Genomic DNA, 18,328 nt, shown 5'->3' on the forward strand with positions numbered 1-18,328 from the left:
GTGCCTGATCCCTTGCTGTAAGATAAATTGGCTGACTTGCTTGCTCAGAAAACTCAGACTTTGCCTTGTGAATTTTGGTTTATGACATTAAAAAAATCAGAAATATGAAAAAGATGAGCAGATGGCTATTGTATCCTGGACAAAATTCAGAACCAAGCATTGATAGGATTTAAGTTTGCAAAACCTGCTCAAGTAGCTCTGTAACCTTGACATGACAATGGTGAGACCTGTCCTTTTTAGGCTTTTCCATTTTCTCCACAAATAAAGATACTGTAAGAGATTATGTTATTCTCCTCCCACATTCCCTTATTCTGTATTCACTCCAATGGTGTTTCATTTTCAGTTGAGACCCTGCAGTGGCTGTCATTTATTTTTAAAGCATAACAGAGAATAGAGACCTTGTAGTGTTCTTGAAGATCTCTATTCTCTACTGTGCTTTAATATATACAGTAAATAGCGTTTGAGTCAACAGAAGCCGACCAAATTCTGTTTCAAAGCTGCAGTTTTCACACGCTTTGGGTTTAAGTGGAAGGTCTAGGATAGAGAATGAATCAGATGTATGCGGAGGCAGGAAAGATATGAGATCCTATGCCTCACTAATGTCAAAAATCCACCTACATACACGCACAGAGGAGTGTTGCAGCCTCCACAAATATTTACCGGATTTTCAATAGTTTTCATTGCGTAACAAATCCCAATGTATCCCTTTGACAACACTATTTTGGAAAGAGAGGCCTGCAAAAAAAAATCCATTGTGATGGGAGCAAAACACTGTTGAGAACACTTCTCTTGTTACAGGGCAGAACTAGCAGAAGTAGGCCTTGTGTTATCGGCCCTAATTTGCTTGCAGGAACTGACTCAAAAGATGAAAGGAAGGGAGAGGTTTGTCTTTTTCAGGTCAACATGCCTCCAGGGCTGCCTACACATCCAAAATAGATGGATCTACAGGAAAGCTGGCCAGAATTAGTTAATACTTGCACAATAATCTACCGTATTTACTTTTATTCTTTTCAGTTTCTGCTCGTCTCAGGCCATCTTTCTTCCTCAGGCAATTTCTTACTGTTGCTCGTGGGCATGTTGTGTCTCTGTATTATACTTTCACTGCATGTCTGAAGAGTCATGATCATGGATAACTAATGGCTACCATATGACATGACGCTCAAGAGCATATGTGTTATTTGAGATGCAGTAACGAATATGCTGTAAATGTGATTTGAGAGATTCTGATGTGATGAAACAGACTATGTAAATACTACCCACACAACAACAATCCGGTCAGTCACCACAAACTGCCACCTGCCTGCATCGTCCCACTTATCTAGCCCATTCATCTTCTTCCTCTTGAGATCTCATTGACTTTCCTTTCATAGATGGCAATCCAGTCACTTTCTGTCATTCACACGTCATTAAAATGGCCTGGTCTTTCAGAAGGCACAGGCCGTATTTCCCACGTGATTCCCTTTTCATCTCCTTCAAAAGGAATACTCTCCCATATGTCAAAGTGTAGCTGCTTTTGTGACTAGCATCACAGATAACAGCTTGATGAGCACTGTGCTGTATGACATTTCATCCGATAGCAAGATATATCATTCTGTCTGTCTGCATTTTAAGTGGGGGAAAGTAACTTGCAACACTAACTGATTTACTGGAGAAGTATGTACTTTATTCAACCAGTGAATTTCAGTGTAGGTTGTTTAACAGGTAACAGCCTGTAGAGTTGTTACTCCACCAGATGGTCTTCATCAGTTCTCTAAATAAAGGCCAGACACCAAGATGATCAGGATCTGAAGGATGTTGCTCTTTCTAAAATATAAAACAATAAACAACATAACTTAAAAAAAACACACACAATTCAAACACTAGACACTATGAGGTGAGAAAAAGGCCCATTTGAATAAATTAGTCATTAGCTGTTTTTTCAAGGGAGACAGCATATGTCTATAGGAAGAGCTTCCCACAGTGATGGAGCCACAACTTCAAAGGCACCATCACTGTTTGTACAAACCTCTTTTCCAGGGTTAGGCCCTTAACAGATATTCATTTTTATGATATGTTAGATTTGCTCCTAAAATTTGAGAAATAAGTTAAAATGGTAAGCAAGGTTGCAAACGCACTTATTTAAACATCATCAGAGGCCGTTTATCATTTCACACTGCAAATGGTTCTGTTTACATTTAAGTTATTGTGTAAATTCTTCATCTGAAGCAGGTCTACAGCAGTCGGGTCTTTTAAGATGAAATATAATCTTAGTTTGGATGGGAAGTCATTCAATTAAATTCACTAATATTAAACCCATCCATTAATGCCTAAATAATCAGGCTCTTAAGGTACTCAGTGACATAGTGGTATGACTCAGCGTTTCTGGCTCAGTAACTCGGAGTGTGTTTATAGGAAACTGTAAGCTCCACAGGAACTCATTACTTTGAGAAATCAAAGTGGATCACAAATGGTATCATTTTCAACTGAAGTTAAAAGAGTGTTCAAAGACAGATGGGTCATGTAGTTGTTAATGACATGGTGCTTGTTATTGAATTTAATGGTAGAATTATATTAATGTTTGTGTTTTGTGTTGTTTAGACTGTATTTTCATCTTGAGTTTTATGTATCTGAATAAAGGCCCATCTAGGCTTAGGCATTGTAAACTAGCATATAGACTATAAATGCCATGGTATGTAACATTAGTCCATACTATATACATGTCCCTAAGGAAATAAAGAAGAAATAAAAAGTAAAGAATAAGTCTTTTTATGCATTTTTAGGACTGGATGGGGTTCTCTTGTGTAAACAATATGTAATGTTTTTTTTTAACTTATTTAGAAATGTCAAGAATAACACGCATGGTTAATAAATATTTATTGGGTTTGCAAATGGGATTATATTCTCAAATCTTTTGAACCATATGAATCTGTGCATGCTTTTGTGTACCGTACCATATGGACATCGTATGCATTGCATCCACTTCAGCAAGGATGATGTCTTTACTCAGTTCTTTACTTGCTGGATAGAGTATGTCATGTTTCTCTGAGCTTGTCCATTCTCAGTCAGTTTGAGGTGATGGCAGATGACACATTTGCAGCCAGTCTGCATAGTCAGCTGGCCAGTCCAGCAGAGTGCAATATTGCGAAACTGGAGAACACTGAAGAAGGGTAGATGACACATTATGGCAGTAAAAAGGGTGTCAATAACGGTTTGTCTTGTGAAGGATTCTCAAGCTAATTTTTTCCGCCCTCTCGCCCCCAGGCAGTGAATCTACCTGTGTCATTCATTGCATTTTCACATGAATGAGAAATCAGCCTACTCAAAATGCCACTCTATGTTGCACAGTTTATTCACGTATGCATAACCTTGGAATGACTAATGTGGGTGCTGGCAAATGTTTCTATCCTGGGTAAAAGGGCTTTGCAAGGTTAAGTTTGAGCATCCCTGTCAAGAACAAATAAGCAAAGCTGCAGTTAATTTAGAAATACTTTTTCAGTTTCCCCCTACAGCTACTCTTTCTTCCACGTTCTCCAAACCAACTAAATAGATTACTCACAGAATGACTTTGGTTTACTCGAGACTGTTCAAGGATTAAGTGCTTGTTTGATGTATTTTTCCCCAATTGTAACTCACACACAAACAGCAGTTCATCAGGAGCTAGTTTCTCTTCGACGAGCACAACAAGTGCCAGTCTAAGAAGGCTGCTGCCAAACACGGGAATTTAATGAACCTGTCAGATAGATGTGGAGTAGATAACGCTTTCACCCCGCTCCACTTCCAAATCTGGAAAACAGAATAGACCATTCTTTGAGTGCTCAACTCATTACAGCATATTCTCTGCTCAGACCACCTCAGTGTGTTTTCTGATCTTTACATACCCAAATATATACGAGGCTGCCTGTGGGTGCCGTCACTCCTCTACCTCTCCAGTTGGCACTTCACATGAGGAGATGTTAGCATTATCGAAGCTATCATCCAATATTTACTGGGGTTGTTATCCTTTTTAGATAATAGAGCAGTGATTCATTAGGACTCATTTGCTTTCATGCCAGTGCGATGCATTAACTGTGAGGGTTCGCAATCCTCACCGATTTCAAATTGTTGACATAATAGCCCCAAAACCACATGAGAGAGTGTGACTCAGTTTTGGGAATGGTGAGTAATGATATTTTTAAATGCTTGAAATGTGCAATATGAAAATCTGGGGTTGCGGTTAACCATTATACCCTTTCGTCACAGAGTCAGAATTTAGTCAAATGGGAACACATACACGATAAACGTACAGTACTGTTGAAATTAAGAACACTTAATCTTTCCACTGATACCCGTGTCTGTTGATGATAGATTAGATTGATTTTTGAACGCTTATTACAACACCAACAAGGAATTATATGTTGCAGACTTTCATATAGCAGATTTGCCAAAATGTTAACAAAATAGGTGTTAAATAACAGGAGGCATTTGTAGCACCATTCTCTGAATCCAAGGTAATCTTTGCATCGCTCAAAGCATGTTGTAAATGCCAAAACTCAAATGGAAATTCAAATGGTACAAAGGGTATTCAATAAACTGACAAAATCCTTGAAAATTATCTTCTTATTCTTTTTTTTTTAGACAATACTTGAAAGTATTAAAAGTAAAATGTCCTCGTACTGGAGCACTGTATCCGTTCAAATACAGTTAATTGTGGTGTGTTGTATACCTTGGGACAGTCAGACAAAACCTCCCAAATAATTTCAAATTGCTCAAAATGTGTCCTGAAACATGTATTGCACCACACACATTTCTGAGTAGCCTAACCCATGCTGGAAATATACAAGGCACAACTGCATGAGGCACACCTGTATACGGATCAGGATACTATAGCTCAACTGATTCAGTGCTTTGCTCACTCTTGTGTTTCTTTTCAGTAAGGATTTTCATTCAACTTTTCTACTTGAGGAGGATGACACGCTCTGTTTTAAACCAAAGAAAAAAGAAAAAAGAAAAAGAAAGGATGCCTCCTAAAACGTTGTTAACACCTGTGCTAAAGTCTGCCTGAGAGCTCAGCAACACCAAGACACATGGGGCATGTACAGCAGCTACCCTAATTTATTTTCTCTCCAGCCATGTGTAGATAAGATAAAGCCTTATACACTCTGTTAAGCAAAAACGCTTGGCTGCTCTACAGGCAGCCTGCACAGTGCAAAAACCAATGTAGGGCATTCCGAATTTTTGGTCCTCTGTGGCTTGAAAAGTGCATCTGGACACTCCCACACACTCATGCACGGCAAATGCCTGCTTTATTTTCAGCTTATATTACTTGAATTATGCATTTTACATGGTTTCACATGTGGAAATTGCCCATGTCTGTGACATGTGGAGGCGGGCACAAAGCTGGATTTGAGCCATTCTGCAAAACCTCACGGGTAGACTTGACTCCCAACGCCTTCTGTGGAACATTTCATAGTGAGCTGTAGCAGCACTGAGGGCAACTTGGTTTGCTGCCAACTATACAATAGAGTTGTGAGGAATGTGCCATTTTTGCCCTCTAATCCAGTGGCGCCATGCCACCACACTCCAATTAATCCACTGTAGTGTCATTTAAGCGTTCCTGACTCAATTTCAGCTATCTTTAAATGCAACTTAGAGTATAACAAATTGCCATTTTAGCAACTAAGTTGATTGATAGTTGCAGGAGTGCTGCCCATATATATACAGTCAGTGGTGGAAGATGTGTCCATCCTTTACTTTAAGGGACACTTCACCAATTGTACATGTCAAAGTCAATTTAATAGTCATGGGGAGTACTACACACTACACAGCCAGCGAAAACAGTTGGCTGATCTTTTCTGCTACTCTAGAGGAGCTAGAAAATTATTCAGGTAACCTTCCTTGAGAATCTCAGTCTGGGCTTACAGACTAAAACATTTTATTACAAAGTCTGCATGTCAAACAGGCATGGAGTTTGAAAGACATTGGCATTTATCAAACAGGGAAGGTCTGATAAAATAAGTTCATTTACATTGTTGAATCTTTTATTTTTTTTAGCTTGACCTATGGCCTAAAAGTCAGAATATTTCATCCTCTGCTGCATTGATTTTAACCATTAGGACCATCGGATACACACAAGTACCCCAATAGCATAATATAAAAATATGGATTTGCATTGTGAAGTATCAAAACTGAAACTGCTCACTACACTGGCAGCAGGGATGCATAATCAGTACAGAATGGTATGTTGGTCTTACTAATGAATTAATGTGCAAGCTACATTTTACTATTGAGTCCAAATTAATTTGTAAAGTATTGATACAGTTGATACAGTTTTGCAGGGTAAATATAACTAATGAAGTGGATTGTAAAGTACAATATTTGCCCCACAAATGTAATAGAGTAGAAAGTATGAAGTATTTAACCACTATATAAAGACGGAACACTGTAAATGTTGTTCACGGTCTTGATATCACTCTTCGTGAGAATTTGAGCAGTTGGGAGGTCAGTGAATCACTCAAGGGTCGATGGTAATTTGATGGCCGTTGCTGAAAGCGAGAAATCTTCACTTTCACTTTCACATCCAATTGTTCGCTAGTAGAGCGGGGATTCGATCCGACAGCCCTCTGATTGCAAGCTCATTCTCTCTCTGTCAGGATATTGCCAGCCCACCGCCTATTGTTACTGCTGTCACTTCTCAGTAGTATGACATGACAACCTATCTGCCTACCACAGTTAAGCTGAGCTACATGTATTTACTGTATGTGTTGGATATTGATTTCATCTTTCTTTTGCACACAGAGAACTCCATGTATGCACAAACATGTTCACACATATATAGGTCTATGTATACTCTCCATTTCTACACACACACACACACACACACACACACACACACACACACACACACACACACACACACACACACACACACACACACACACACACACACACACACACACACACACACACACACACACTGTTGCCGGGCTCTGTTTTTCCTTCTGCATGCCGACCTCCGGTTCTCTCAGTTATTCATGAGCCATCTGCTTGGGCAAGTGCTGTGTCAGATGTGTGTCAAACAGGACCTCATCTGTCCCCCCTGTTCGTCTTCTAATTGTATCCTTCTCTGCATGCCGAAGCTGCCACTGATGCCCCTGCAACACTCCATGGTTAGTCAAGGGACTCTAACTCCACTCTCTGGTCCATCATGTCCTAAATAACCTGTTTGATCTGATGTGCTCATCTTTATAGCATCTGGTTCATCAATGTTGTAAGGGGGAAGCATAAATCTGTCTTTGTGTGCTTTTGTGTGTTGAGTGTGTATGTGCATTCTTCTGGGAGGTTGGTTGAAAATGAATCATGGCCCACTGAGATATAGAAATATACCCAAAAAATTAAAAAGTAAACATCAAATCAACTGATTATTTAAGTAAAAGGCAAATGCTTCACTTTTAATTAAATCCAGAATTCCATCATAGCAGCTACGAGACACCAATAGGAATTGAAATAAGACACTGTCAAGGTTGAAAAGAGAACTGAAATGGGAAAGTGAAATATTGCTTAACCTAGATGGAAGAATAATTGCATTGAAATCAGGGTAAAAGAAGAAAAGTACATCTTTTTTGAACACTATACTCTCAGTAACAGCGTAAATATGGTGACCATAAAAGAGCCAATGTGGCCTTCTGATCACAACCTTTTCCACATGAATATGCCCTGCCGACCAACCCTGCTGTAATTCAGTGATGCTCTTGAAAGTGAAGACCGTTTCTTTTCTGTAATAAAACTTTTTCACAGCCTCATGAGGGGAAAGAGGTTCAAAGCAAACTTAAATGGAATATTCTCCTTCTGTGTCATGCAGTGTAACTGTAGGCTACTCTATAATTCTCACCTGTACAAAAGTATCAAAAACTCTACATGAGTAAAATTAGAATTACTGATTTTTTATAATGTATTCAAATAAGTTGAAATATATGCTTATAATTTGTTGCTTTCCATCTTGGACAGCCTCATTCAAGCTTCATCAGAGCTACAAGAGAAGGCTAAATTAATCCGAGACATGAGATTAAAAACATGACTTTAGGCCTCTTTTCAAATATGTGGCTTATAAAGGAATTCTTGGACTGTCTCTGTGGCCATTTCTACAACAGATGTCTACTGCAGAGTCTCTGAAGAAATGTAAGATAAAAGTTGGGGAATACATTTAATTTTATTTGTCATGAACTAATCATAATCATCATGGTTGGGGCTAAACTTTGAGAAAAGTGAGGGAAATTTTCACACAGCTTACTACTTCCTTTATGTCCAATTTAAAATGTTTTCATATACTAAAGCATGATAGTCAGGTTGTCTTCTTTGTTGGTCATGGAAAATGGTAATAAACATCAGAAAGAAGAGCAGAAGGAACTATCAGTCGCTGACAAAATATTTGAGAGAGAAAGCAAATAAACAAATTGGCAATAGAGCCCATGCAACCTGTTTGACTAACAACAGTAGGCTTTACATGTCAATCTTGGCCAAAAAAAAACTTCTAGCATTCTAACCCCTGAAAATAAGTCAAACTAAAAAGTAAAATTGTAGCTTCAAAAAGAATGAAAAATCCCAAATTATCATAACCTATTTCATTTTTCTAAGTCATTAATTTCATCATGATATAGAAACATTTTATTTATGCATGACCGGATCCGCACGAGATACCTGATCTTACACAGAGGGATCATGACTATATTAAATGCAGGCCCACCTCTGAGCAACATAATAATGTATGATTTCAGAAAGAGGCCAGGAGGTCCCTCTAGAGAGCTACTGTGATTCATTGCTGACAGAGACATCACTTCCACTCTGGGCCAAGGGGATAAGACTGTCATGTTAGCTGTCCCCTGCCCAATCCCCAGCCCTTCAAACTAAAGCCACCGTGATGAATCGGAGACCCTCTGAATGTGCTGTCCCAACATGCCCTCTGTGTTCATTGCGGGTTTCAGAGTATGAGGAAGGGTTTGGATGCTTGTCATATTTTTCAATAAAGACAAAAGAGTGCTGAGTGTGTTTGTTTAGAGCTCCAAACATGCCAGGGACACATGCAAATGAGCGAGGAGTCTGGCTAAGTGATGCACTCATACAATAAGTAAACAAAGCTGTCTGTGCCCACTCGTACCACTCCTGTGGGCATCTCTTTGTTTTGTTACTGAATGTAGTGTCCTCTGGCTACACCAATATCCGTATCTTTATTCTTAACTTGCTGTTATCTGCAGAGTTGATATTTCAATGTCCATTCTCTTTTTCTCTCAGGGTTTGATTTTTATTTCAACCATGAGACACTAAAACACACCTGAAATCCATACTAATGAATTTCTGTTAGGTGAGTTGGCAGCACTGTAAAGAAGGACAAAGCAGGTTTCATTAGAGGTCTTACAGATTGCCAAGCCTGAAGATAGGTGAAAATCATATTATCATCTTCCTGCAATGGACACAAAGAGGCCAATGTCCAAATGTTGGTCGGGTACCAACACCAGCCTAATTTTAATGGTCTTACCAGAGTGTTGTGTTTGTGCCACATCACATGAATTTGGAGAATTTCTTTTGATGGATAGTCTAATTAGTCAAGCATTAACAGAGAATATTGCTCGCCTTCAATTCTTTAACCTGTCATATATTGTCAGGGTCCTCCTGTAAATAGAAGTGCTTGTCTTGGAGGGGAGGAAGGGTGTGAAGTGATGTACTTTAGAGCTGAAGGGGCTACAGTGTCAGTTAGGAGGAAACAAAGAGGCTTGTCTGCTCTTAAACGGAGTGATGATTGCTTTTGTACAATAATATAGCTCTCAGAAAAGAGGCCACTGGCAGGGTCTGAAACAGGAAGGCAGTGCTGGCAGCCATGTTTTGACACAGCAGATAGGGGAAGATTAAGTGTTGAAACCAAAGCTGGCAAAAGACGATAAGGGATGGGCTTTTTTCTTTTTTTATTCCCATAAACTTAATGTCATATTTTAAGATATTCAAGTTTGTGTCAACAACTAAACATCAGCTGTGAGAACAAACAGCACAACATTGGTACCTTTTTGTGTAACGACTACTACAATTGAAAGCAAAGAAAAATAAGTGATGAAAATAAAAGTGCAAAGACCGGTATTCTTGACTGATCGATATTGTGAACACAACTCTTACATCAGCTGTAAATACAGTCTCTAGAGTGGGAGGTGAGAGGTCTAACTGTGAAGTCATGCAGAGGTTATTTGGAAATGTGATTATGAAGGAGTTAAATTTTTACAAAGATGTCAGGATACAGTGACACCCAGATTTATATTTGTAACATATGGTAATGCAATCAGTGTGGTGCATATGTAAGGATTCTGTTACTGAGCAAATATAATTGGGATGGAGTTGATGACATTGTGGGGCTTATGCTGTCATTCAAACAGATGCTAACAAAGACAAGACATATTACGCTGAGAGCTGAGGAAACCAGGCTTTGACATGCAATGCGTGGTTGGAAATAGCCTGTTAATGAATAGACAGCAGAGAGGGAAAAAATGAAGACGGCAGAGGAGATACATGAAGCGTGCTGTGCGATAAAGTATTGCTATTGTTAGGCAGTGCTCAGGGAAAAGTGCTGCGATGCAGAAAGAGTGGAAAGTCTTGACAGCTTTCCGGTGGCAGTCTGACGGCTGAGCAGGGAGATTGGAAGGAAAGTGCAGCAGAGGGCTGCTGTCAGGCCACACCAGAGATCCATTTAACAAGGTCCAGAGATGACCTGCACCACAACACATTGCAGGGGAATGAGAAGAGGGAGAGTGGGGCGGTGGGAGGGGCTGAGTAAGGCTCATGTATTTTTCCAGAGCCTCACTACCTGTCATGCTTGCAAGCTGGGATTCCTCACATGTGCATAGGAGCAGAGCTTGGAAAAATCTTCTGTAAGAACAGGAGCTGAAAAGGATTCAGAGATTTTGAGCTGTACCTGCCTTTATATGCCGGTACTTGGACATGCCTGTGACAGTTTTGCATCTTCATCTCTACATGAAGGACTATGTGAGCACAGATAGATACACTTCATTTTTACCTCAGCGTGCATACAGTGTGGTATCAGAAGTGATAAGTCACATGGTATTCCAGTCCATGTCACCTACCTTGGTGCTCTGTAACACGCTAATCTGAACCATGTTGGAGGACAAGCACAAATAATTAATGTGAGCAAATGCAGAATACGTCTTATTTTAAACACTGATGCCTTCAGGGCAAACACTTACAAGAATCTTTACAAGCCTTGCTGTAAGCACTACCACGCCTCTTGTATATCTCATCTTCATGCTGCATGTAGAAAAAAAAAAATCTTCAATCATGGCTGAAGCTCTAGCAAGGCCTCTGTAGCCCTCTTTCCACCTTGGCCCCAGGCATCAATCTCTTAGGCTGGCATGAAAGCTTATCTCCCAGAGTCAGGCTAAATGTCAACCTCAGGAATGCTGAAACACCATTAGTTATGTCCGCCCTATTAGAGCAAGCTAATTCCACATAAAAGCCACCCATCCAATTTTAAACGAGTCTGCCGTCACAGGGCTCTTTTCAGCTTTTTATGTCTTCATGTCAGCAGGGGCAGCAGGGAGGTGATGTGTCCCTGGATCCAAATATCATCACTGTTAAAATGCTTGTTGAGTCGCTGTTATGAAAAGGGCTCCCTGTTCTGTAGTAATATGCAGAAAGTCACACTCTATGGAAGGATATTCAGGATCTTGTCTGCTTTGTAATTTTGTGGTGTACACTTTCAAAAACAAAACCTAACAAGCAAAAGCAAAGGAAAAAAAAGAAGAAAAAAAGAAAAAGCTGATAAGCATATGTAACTACAGGCTGATTCTCAAATAATGTCTCATTAAAATGTACGGTGTTCTTTAAAGGGTTTATACATATTACATCCTGACCTGAATTAATATATTTCTGGAGATTTCTGTGACTATATTAGAACTGTGACTTTTAATATTTACATACATTATTTACTTTTCCACTGATTCTCTTTTCCTTTCTCTCTTTCTCTCTGTTTCTATAGGGGGGCGACTCCTGTTTCTGGTCATGTGGCTGAACCTTGTGCCTCAAACTGACAGCTGCCCTGCCAAGTGTGTGTGCTACAGTGAGCCCAGGCCCACTGTGGCCTGCCAACAACACGGACTGTTTTCCATCCCTACTGAGATCCCTGTGAGGAGCCAGCGGATATTCCTCCAGAGCAACAAGCTAACAGTGGTGAGATCTACCAGCTTCAGTTCTTGCCATAATCTCACTGTTCTCTGGCTCTACTCTAACAACATCAGCTACATTGAGGCTGGAGCCTTCTATGGCTTGGAAAAACTGGAGGAACTGGACATTGGAGACAACAGCAACCTCCGCACCATCAGTCCTACAGCCTTCCGAGGCTTAACTAAGCTGCATACCCTCCACCTGCACAGGTGTGGCCTATCAGAGCTGCCTGTTGGGGTTTTCCGAGGAATGTTCTCCTTACAGTACCTTTACCTGCAGGACAATAACATTCTAACCCTGCATGATGACACTTTTCTGGACCTTGCCAACCTAACCTATCTCTATCTGCATAACAACAAGATCAAGATAGTAACAGACAACATGTTTCGAGGCTTAATCAATCTGGACAGGCTGCTGCTACACCAGAACCGAGTAATTTATGTCCAACCAAGGGCTTTTAGTGATCTGGGTAAACTGAAATCCCTTTTCTTGTTCTTTAACAATCTTACTGTCCTGACGGGGGAGACTATGGACCCGCTGGTGTCCCTCCAGTATTTGCGTTTAAATGGGAACCAGTGGATCTGCGACTGTCGAGCAAGGACCTTGTGGGACTGGTTCAAACGTTTCAAAGGTTCCAGCTCTGAGTTGGAGTGCAATGTTCCTGAGCTCCTGGCAGGAAAGGACCTGAAACGACTGAAAAGTGAAGACTTGGAGGGGTGTGTGGAAACGCCTCAAATCCAGACCAATCTCTTCAGCTCTAAGGCACAGTCTGGGAAATTCCCTTCCACCGAAAATCCTTTGGGAGACACCATCCCTAGGTGTTGCCTCGGAGATAACGACAAGTCCTCCATCCTGTCTGGCAAGAGTCGCCAAATTACCAACAACCCCCTTAAGGAAAAGGAGAACATGTCCAAGACTAAATATAAAGAGCCGGAAAGAACGAAAAATGAGACCCAGAACAAGCAGAATGATGGACCACTGGGAACCTTGTCCAACACCCTGGACAAGTCTTTGGAAAACCTAAACCCCGACCTTATAGACAATCTGGAATCATCTACAGCATCAAACAAAAAGAAAAAGAAGTGCTCCAAAAAGCCCAAATCAGATGCCCATTGCATCAAAGGCCGGGGTTCTACTTTGCAAGTGCTGCGCTTTCTCCTCATTCCCATGATCTGGATATCTCTAGCCATGTCTTAGGACTCCTGATCTCATTCTAAATACAGGACTCAAGATTGTTGATGCTCATGACAATGATAACAGAAGATGCAGTGACATCTACAACAGGCAGTGACTGAAAAGTGAGGAGTCACACTGACCCACTGTGGGTGAGGACAAACAAAATGAAGACGATAGAGTACATTTAACAAAATGGATGCCTTTACAGAACACTACAGATCTAATGTATATAATGAATTGGTGCCCAAAATTGTTTGTTCTCTATGTACTTAAATGTACTGTGTCTAAGCTACACTTCGGAGACTTCTCCCTTTTTCCCTCTCAAAAGCTTTTACTGCTTAGACAGACCACCGGACGACAAAAAAAGAAGACAAAAACAAAAAAAACTAAGAGGAAATCAGAGACAGAACGCACACAAAGAATGTTGGGTCCGTTTAATGAAGATAAACAATCTCCACCCCATTATTTATTCAAAGTGATGCATTTGTTGGGTAATGTTATGTTTTTTATGTTTATAAAAACAAATGTTTTACCTCCCCCAATTTTAGTTCCAATTTCATGACAGAAAGGGTATATGGGTAGCATTTAACAAAATAATGCTGTCAATTTGTTTATGGAGATTGCAATGGAACCATAGATATGCATTTTATTTTACTTGTGTACAAGTATGAATATATTATGAATAAAAGTTCTTATTTCGTAGATCTTGTTGATATTGTGTGGTATTTTTCAGGATGTCAGAACACATAGTCTGGGTAATATTGTAGAGAGCCTGTGATGTCCCAGTGCATCTTATACAGACATATTTTATATAATGAGGTAAAATAAGATTGATCAGATGCAATGTAATTTATAATTTAGCCTATAGAAACTGACAACAATTTGGATATTTAAGTCTTAAATTACGTGTTCTTGTTAAGTCTTTTAATAAGCAAACATGTCAAACTTTTGCTCTTTCTACCTTCTCTAATGAGATGACTTGCTGTTGCTTTCTGTTTACATATTGAATATTCTCTGGTGTTTCACAGTATTGGTTGTCAAATTAAGCTATTTGAAAACATCACCTCAGGCATTTAAACAAAGTTATCGATCAGTTAATTGCCAAAAATAATAGTCTGACTAATCAATAATGAAAATAATAATTTGTTTCTGCCTCATACCACAAGATAAAAAGTAAAAACAATTATTTAAAGCTCATGAGGGTTTATTCTACCCGGTATTCTGCTCTATTGCTGTTGTACTGCTTTAATGAGGTGAAGAAAAGCTACATTAGAGGGGACATTATTTTAAGATTATGTCAGCAAAACTGTTCTAAATGGGTACCAAAAGGCATTTGAATTTACAAAATGCATTTCAATTTAGCAATAACAACAGCTCATATTATGTCTCACTAACCATGTTGTGAGCCAAACAACATTCCTCCTTCCAAACAGATGGTGGGCCTACTGTGGCGTGCTTATTGTTTTGAGGATTGTTGGGAGACTGATGACCGACTGCCTGTCGAATCTGGCCTCAGCCCAAACCTCAGGAGTCCAGATTTTGTTTGTTTTCTCCTCAGCCTCTTCAGGACGTTGGCACCACAGTGCTTGACACGCTCCAGAGGAGACCTGCATGAGCTCAGTTACAGTGAAATAAAGAGCAAAATACAGGGACAACAGAGATCACACTTTCAACAGTGCTTATTTTGAACTTTTCACCTCTTACTTTTCAACTTATGCCACCAAATATTTTAACTTTTATCTTGTTCTGGTCAAGTAACACTAGTCTAATAATAACTCATGATGAATTTGCATTATCAGGCTTCTGTTTGATCTTTATTAGTTCCAACCTATGTTCTTCATACAATCTCCTTAGGCTTTCTCAAACATCAAACAAATCAATTATTATGCTATAATATGCAATTTAAAACAAGGTCAACATCCAACGTAAACATCTATCCATGCAGCAATTTTAGAAGTCTTCAGTGACTGCTGCACATACAGTGTAATGATGTTGAATGAAATGCCCCAGGCAGCTTAACAAATTCAGCATATGATTAGACCCAGTTATGTATATTACAAACACTGCCACAGTCCTCATAATTTTGAGTGAATCATTAAACAGTGTATGAAAATGCTGAAGGAATATTTAAAAACTGACTCTGCACATCACGACCTTGACTTTGAGAGCTGCTCAAGGCATCGTATTAAGTACTATTTTGCATTGCTGACATGGAAAATACAGTATGAAACATTAGAATTCAAAATATTCCAAGCTTTTGAAATGTCACCTTGCCTTGCAGTTCTGTTCAGGCAAGTTGCATGAAAGTGTTATATTCTGCACCAAATTAAGTCAAGATCTTGTCAACAGACCTCAATTTATCTCACACATAGTGAAAGGATTAGAAGGCAGGGTCTCCACAAATCCCTGGAGCTTTTCATTGTTGTCGATTAACCCAGGAAAGTAGGAGGACTGAAGGGGACCTAAGAAGATATTGATCTTGAGTGGGAATCAACATGGAAAATCAACAAGGCCCCTCCAACAGAGTTCCACTACCCTCTGCTTGACATACAGTACAAGCAGCTGCAGGCTGAGAGGATGTCAGTAATTGTGTCTGACTAAGTCAAACCTCTCCTATCTATCTGCTCTGGAAATCATCAAAATAGCACTCTATCTCAGTGTATTCATGTGTTAAAATGATTGTCATGTGTTAAAGGGTCCACTACCTCTATGTTAGCCCATTCTTAATGTATTTCTGTCATATCCATATAACAGCATACTTTTATTACCCTTCCTGACATGACAGTATTCAGAAAAATTCCAACCATTAATACCTCCACTGATTTTTTTTAACACTCATCAACCCACAGACCATCACATGAAAACCTACATGCAAGATACCAAGATATCATTTTATTGGGAATATGAAAAACCCAAAAAACACACACCGATTCTCAAAACTTACTTCCACATATGCATAATACCCAATTACTCAGCATCCTCCACATTCTTAGAATTTGGCTTTCTGTCTCCAATAAATGACAATATGACAGTGAGTGCTAAACTAAGTCCTAGTTTTAAAATGTCCCATCAGAAAGTAATGGGTTAAGCTACTGATGCTGCTTCTAAATTTTTTTCATCTGCCACTGTTTATGCTGCCATGGCATGCATACTCAGTTCTGTTTATTCCAAACAAATCAATGGTGCTGTTTTTCATTCAAGTCAAATCACTGTTGATGCTCTCGCAATCATAAAATCAAATTTAGTGTGCATGAAGGAATCACCACTGCAGTCCGTGATAGAAGTCCTTGCCCTGGATTATTTAGGCACTTCTCTGATGAAAAACATTATATAGCGTCTTGACTTTAAGAGTACACTTTTGAATTAGCTTGATCATCAGAAGTATCTCCAAGCTGGCAAACATAAGGCCTGTGAATTTGAGACTTGGAGGAAGAGAAATGCTGAGGGGAAGCTCAAGTTCCTCAGAGCATGAATAACATTTGGAACATTTAGAGAGATACAAGGATTTGCTCTCATCACATCTCACTCAGACACTGCAGTATAGACTATCTTATATATACCGCTTCTACATTCACAGACAGATAATAATTTGAATTCATGGTGTCTCTCAACCTCTCTCAATATCTCCCTTTACTCTGAGCAGATTCTTGCTTGTTGTGTTGCTCTCTCTTGATTTTTCTGAGAAATTCCTCCCAATGTTATTATTTTTTTTTATTTTGAAAACAGAAATATGTTTTTATAGTTAGAAGGAGGTTTCAGTCGAATATGTAAATTGAATATTGGTACACACTGTATGTATCCAACAGTATGAACTGTGAGAACTAAATCTGGTAGTGTTATATCTTGTCATGTGGTGGTAATCCAGGACATCTAAGATTGAAGGGAGCATGAGCATGTTCATGGGGATTATAAATTATAGTATTTTAAACGGGATCAGTCACTTTTCCAAATGCAACGGCCGATTCTCCTGTACTGTGTAAGGTTCTTGCCATCACTGACTCCTCTGTTGGCGCCGTGTAGAAACATATTATGGTACGACCAACCACTAGTGGAGAGTTTTACCAGTTTACAGCTGTGTTCAGACAACCATTAGCACTGTCTCAAAAGACCACTCACTTTGAAACAGAAAGGATTCCAACAATGAGATCTCTGGCAAAACAAACAAAACAAAAAAAAAAGAAAAGAAACAAAAAACACTGCTATGATGAACAATTCTACATCATCCAGCACAATACTTTGTTGGCCATTGAGTTATGTGCAAGGACACATTCTTGGTAGACCTGGTATGTAACGTGAACCATGTTATTATACTGTTTACCTGACAGTTATCAAGATGTAGTATAAAATGACAGCTGCTGTAATGACTTTTTGTACATTTGAGTCCCATCCTATAACAATTAATGCAGTACTTTGACACCTTTACACTCATGGATATAACTCAAATTGGACTTTCTGGACTGTAATTCATCTTCCAACCATTTATTTGTTACAACATATCCAAACCAACCAATGCTTTTTTTAAACAACACTCTTTTGTCTATGAAAATGGCATTATGTACATGGAGGTTGTAGACTAAATACTGGATTACTTAACTTCAGTAATCTTTACAGTAAGAGACTGAGAACAGAAGTCGTCTTAACAGCCAGCTGGGATCTTTATTGATGACACAGCGGAACAGTGGAGGCACCAATGAAACATCAACAGCAGAATAGTACAAACAGCAAAACAGCCCATTTGTCATTTGTTATTGTGTGCATGTTCCAGCCAAGATTCGGTTTCCTGGAATTCTAAAGAACTTTTCTCGTAAGTGTTGGCGTCCTGATCTCCTTTGGGAATATCAATATGGTAAAAACAACTCCATAAAAGGCTTATGACATGGTTATGACATCCCCAAACCAGTACAACTATTGACCTCTCGCCTTTCTTGTTGTTTTCACATCTCACTTATGATGCACACATATCTACCTCTACAAGGTTCCC

The 18,328-nt window shown here is 39.4% G+C and overlaps 1 protein-coding gene across 1 annotated transcript in view; it reads left to right on the forward strand.

Annotated features, from left to right (window-relative positions):
* The window catches only part of rtn4r (reticulon 4 receptor), a 38,843-nt gene extending 25,475 nt beyond the window's left edge, over nt 1–13,368 (forward strand). Inside the window, exon 2 of the mRNA XM_053325655.1 lies at nt 11,987–13,368. Within this exon, the coding sequence (XP_053181630.1) occupies nt 11,987–13,368 (1,382 nt within the window). The remainder of the gene's footprint in view (nt 1–11,986) is intronic.
* The last annotated feature ends 4,960 nt before the right edge of the window (nt 13,369–18,328 follow it).

This window comes from Scomber japonicus, chromosome 9 (genome assembly GCF_027409825.1).
Source record: "Scomber japonicus isolate fScoJap1 chromosome 9, fScoJap1.pri, whole genome shotgun sequence".
NCBI lineage: Eukaryota > Metazoa > Chordata > Actinopteri > Scombriformes > Scombridae > Scomber > Scomber japonicus.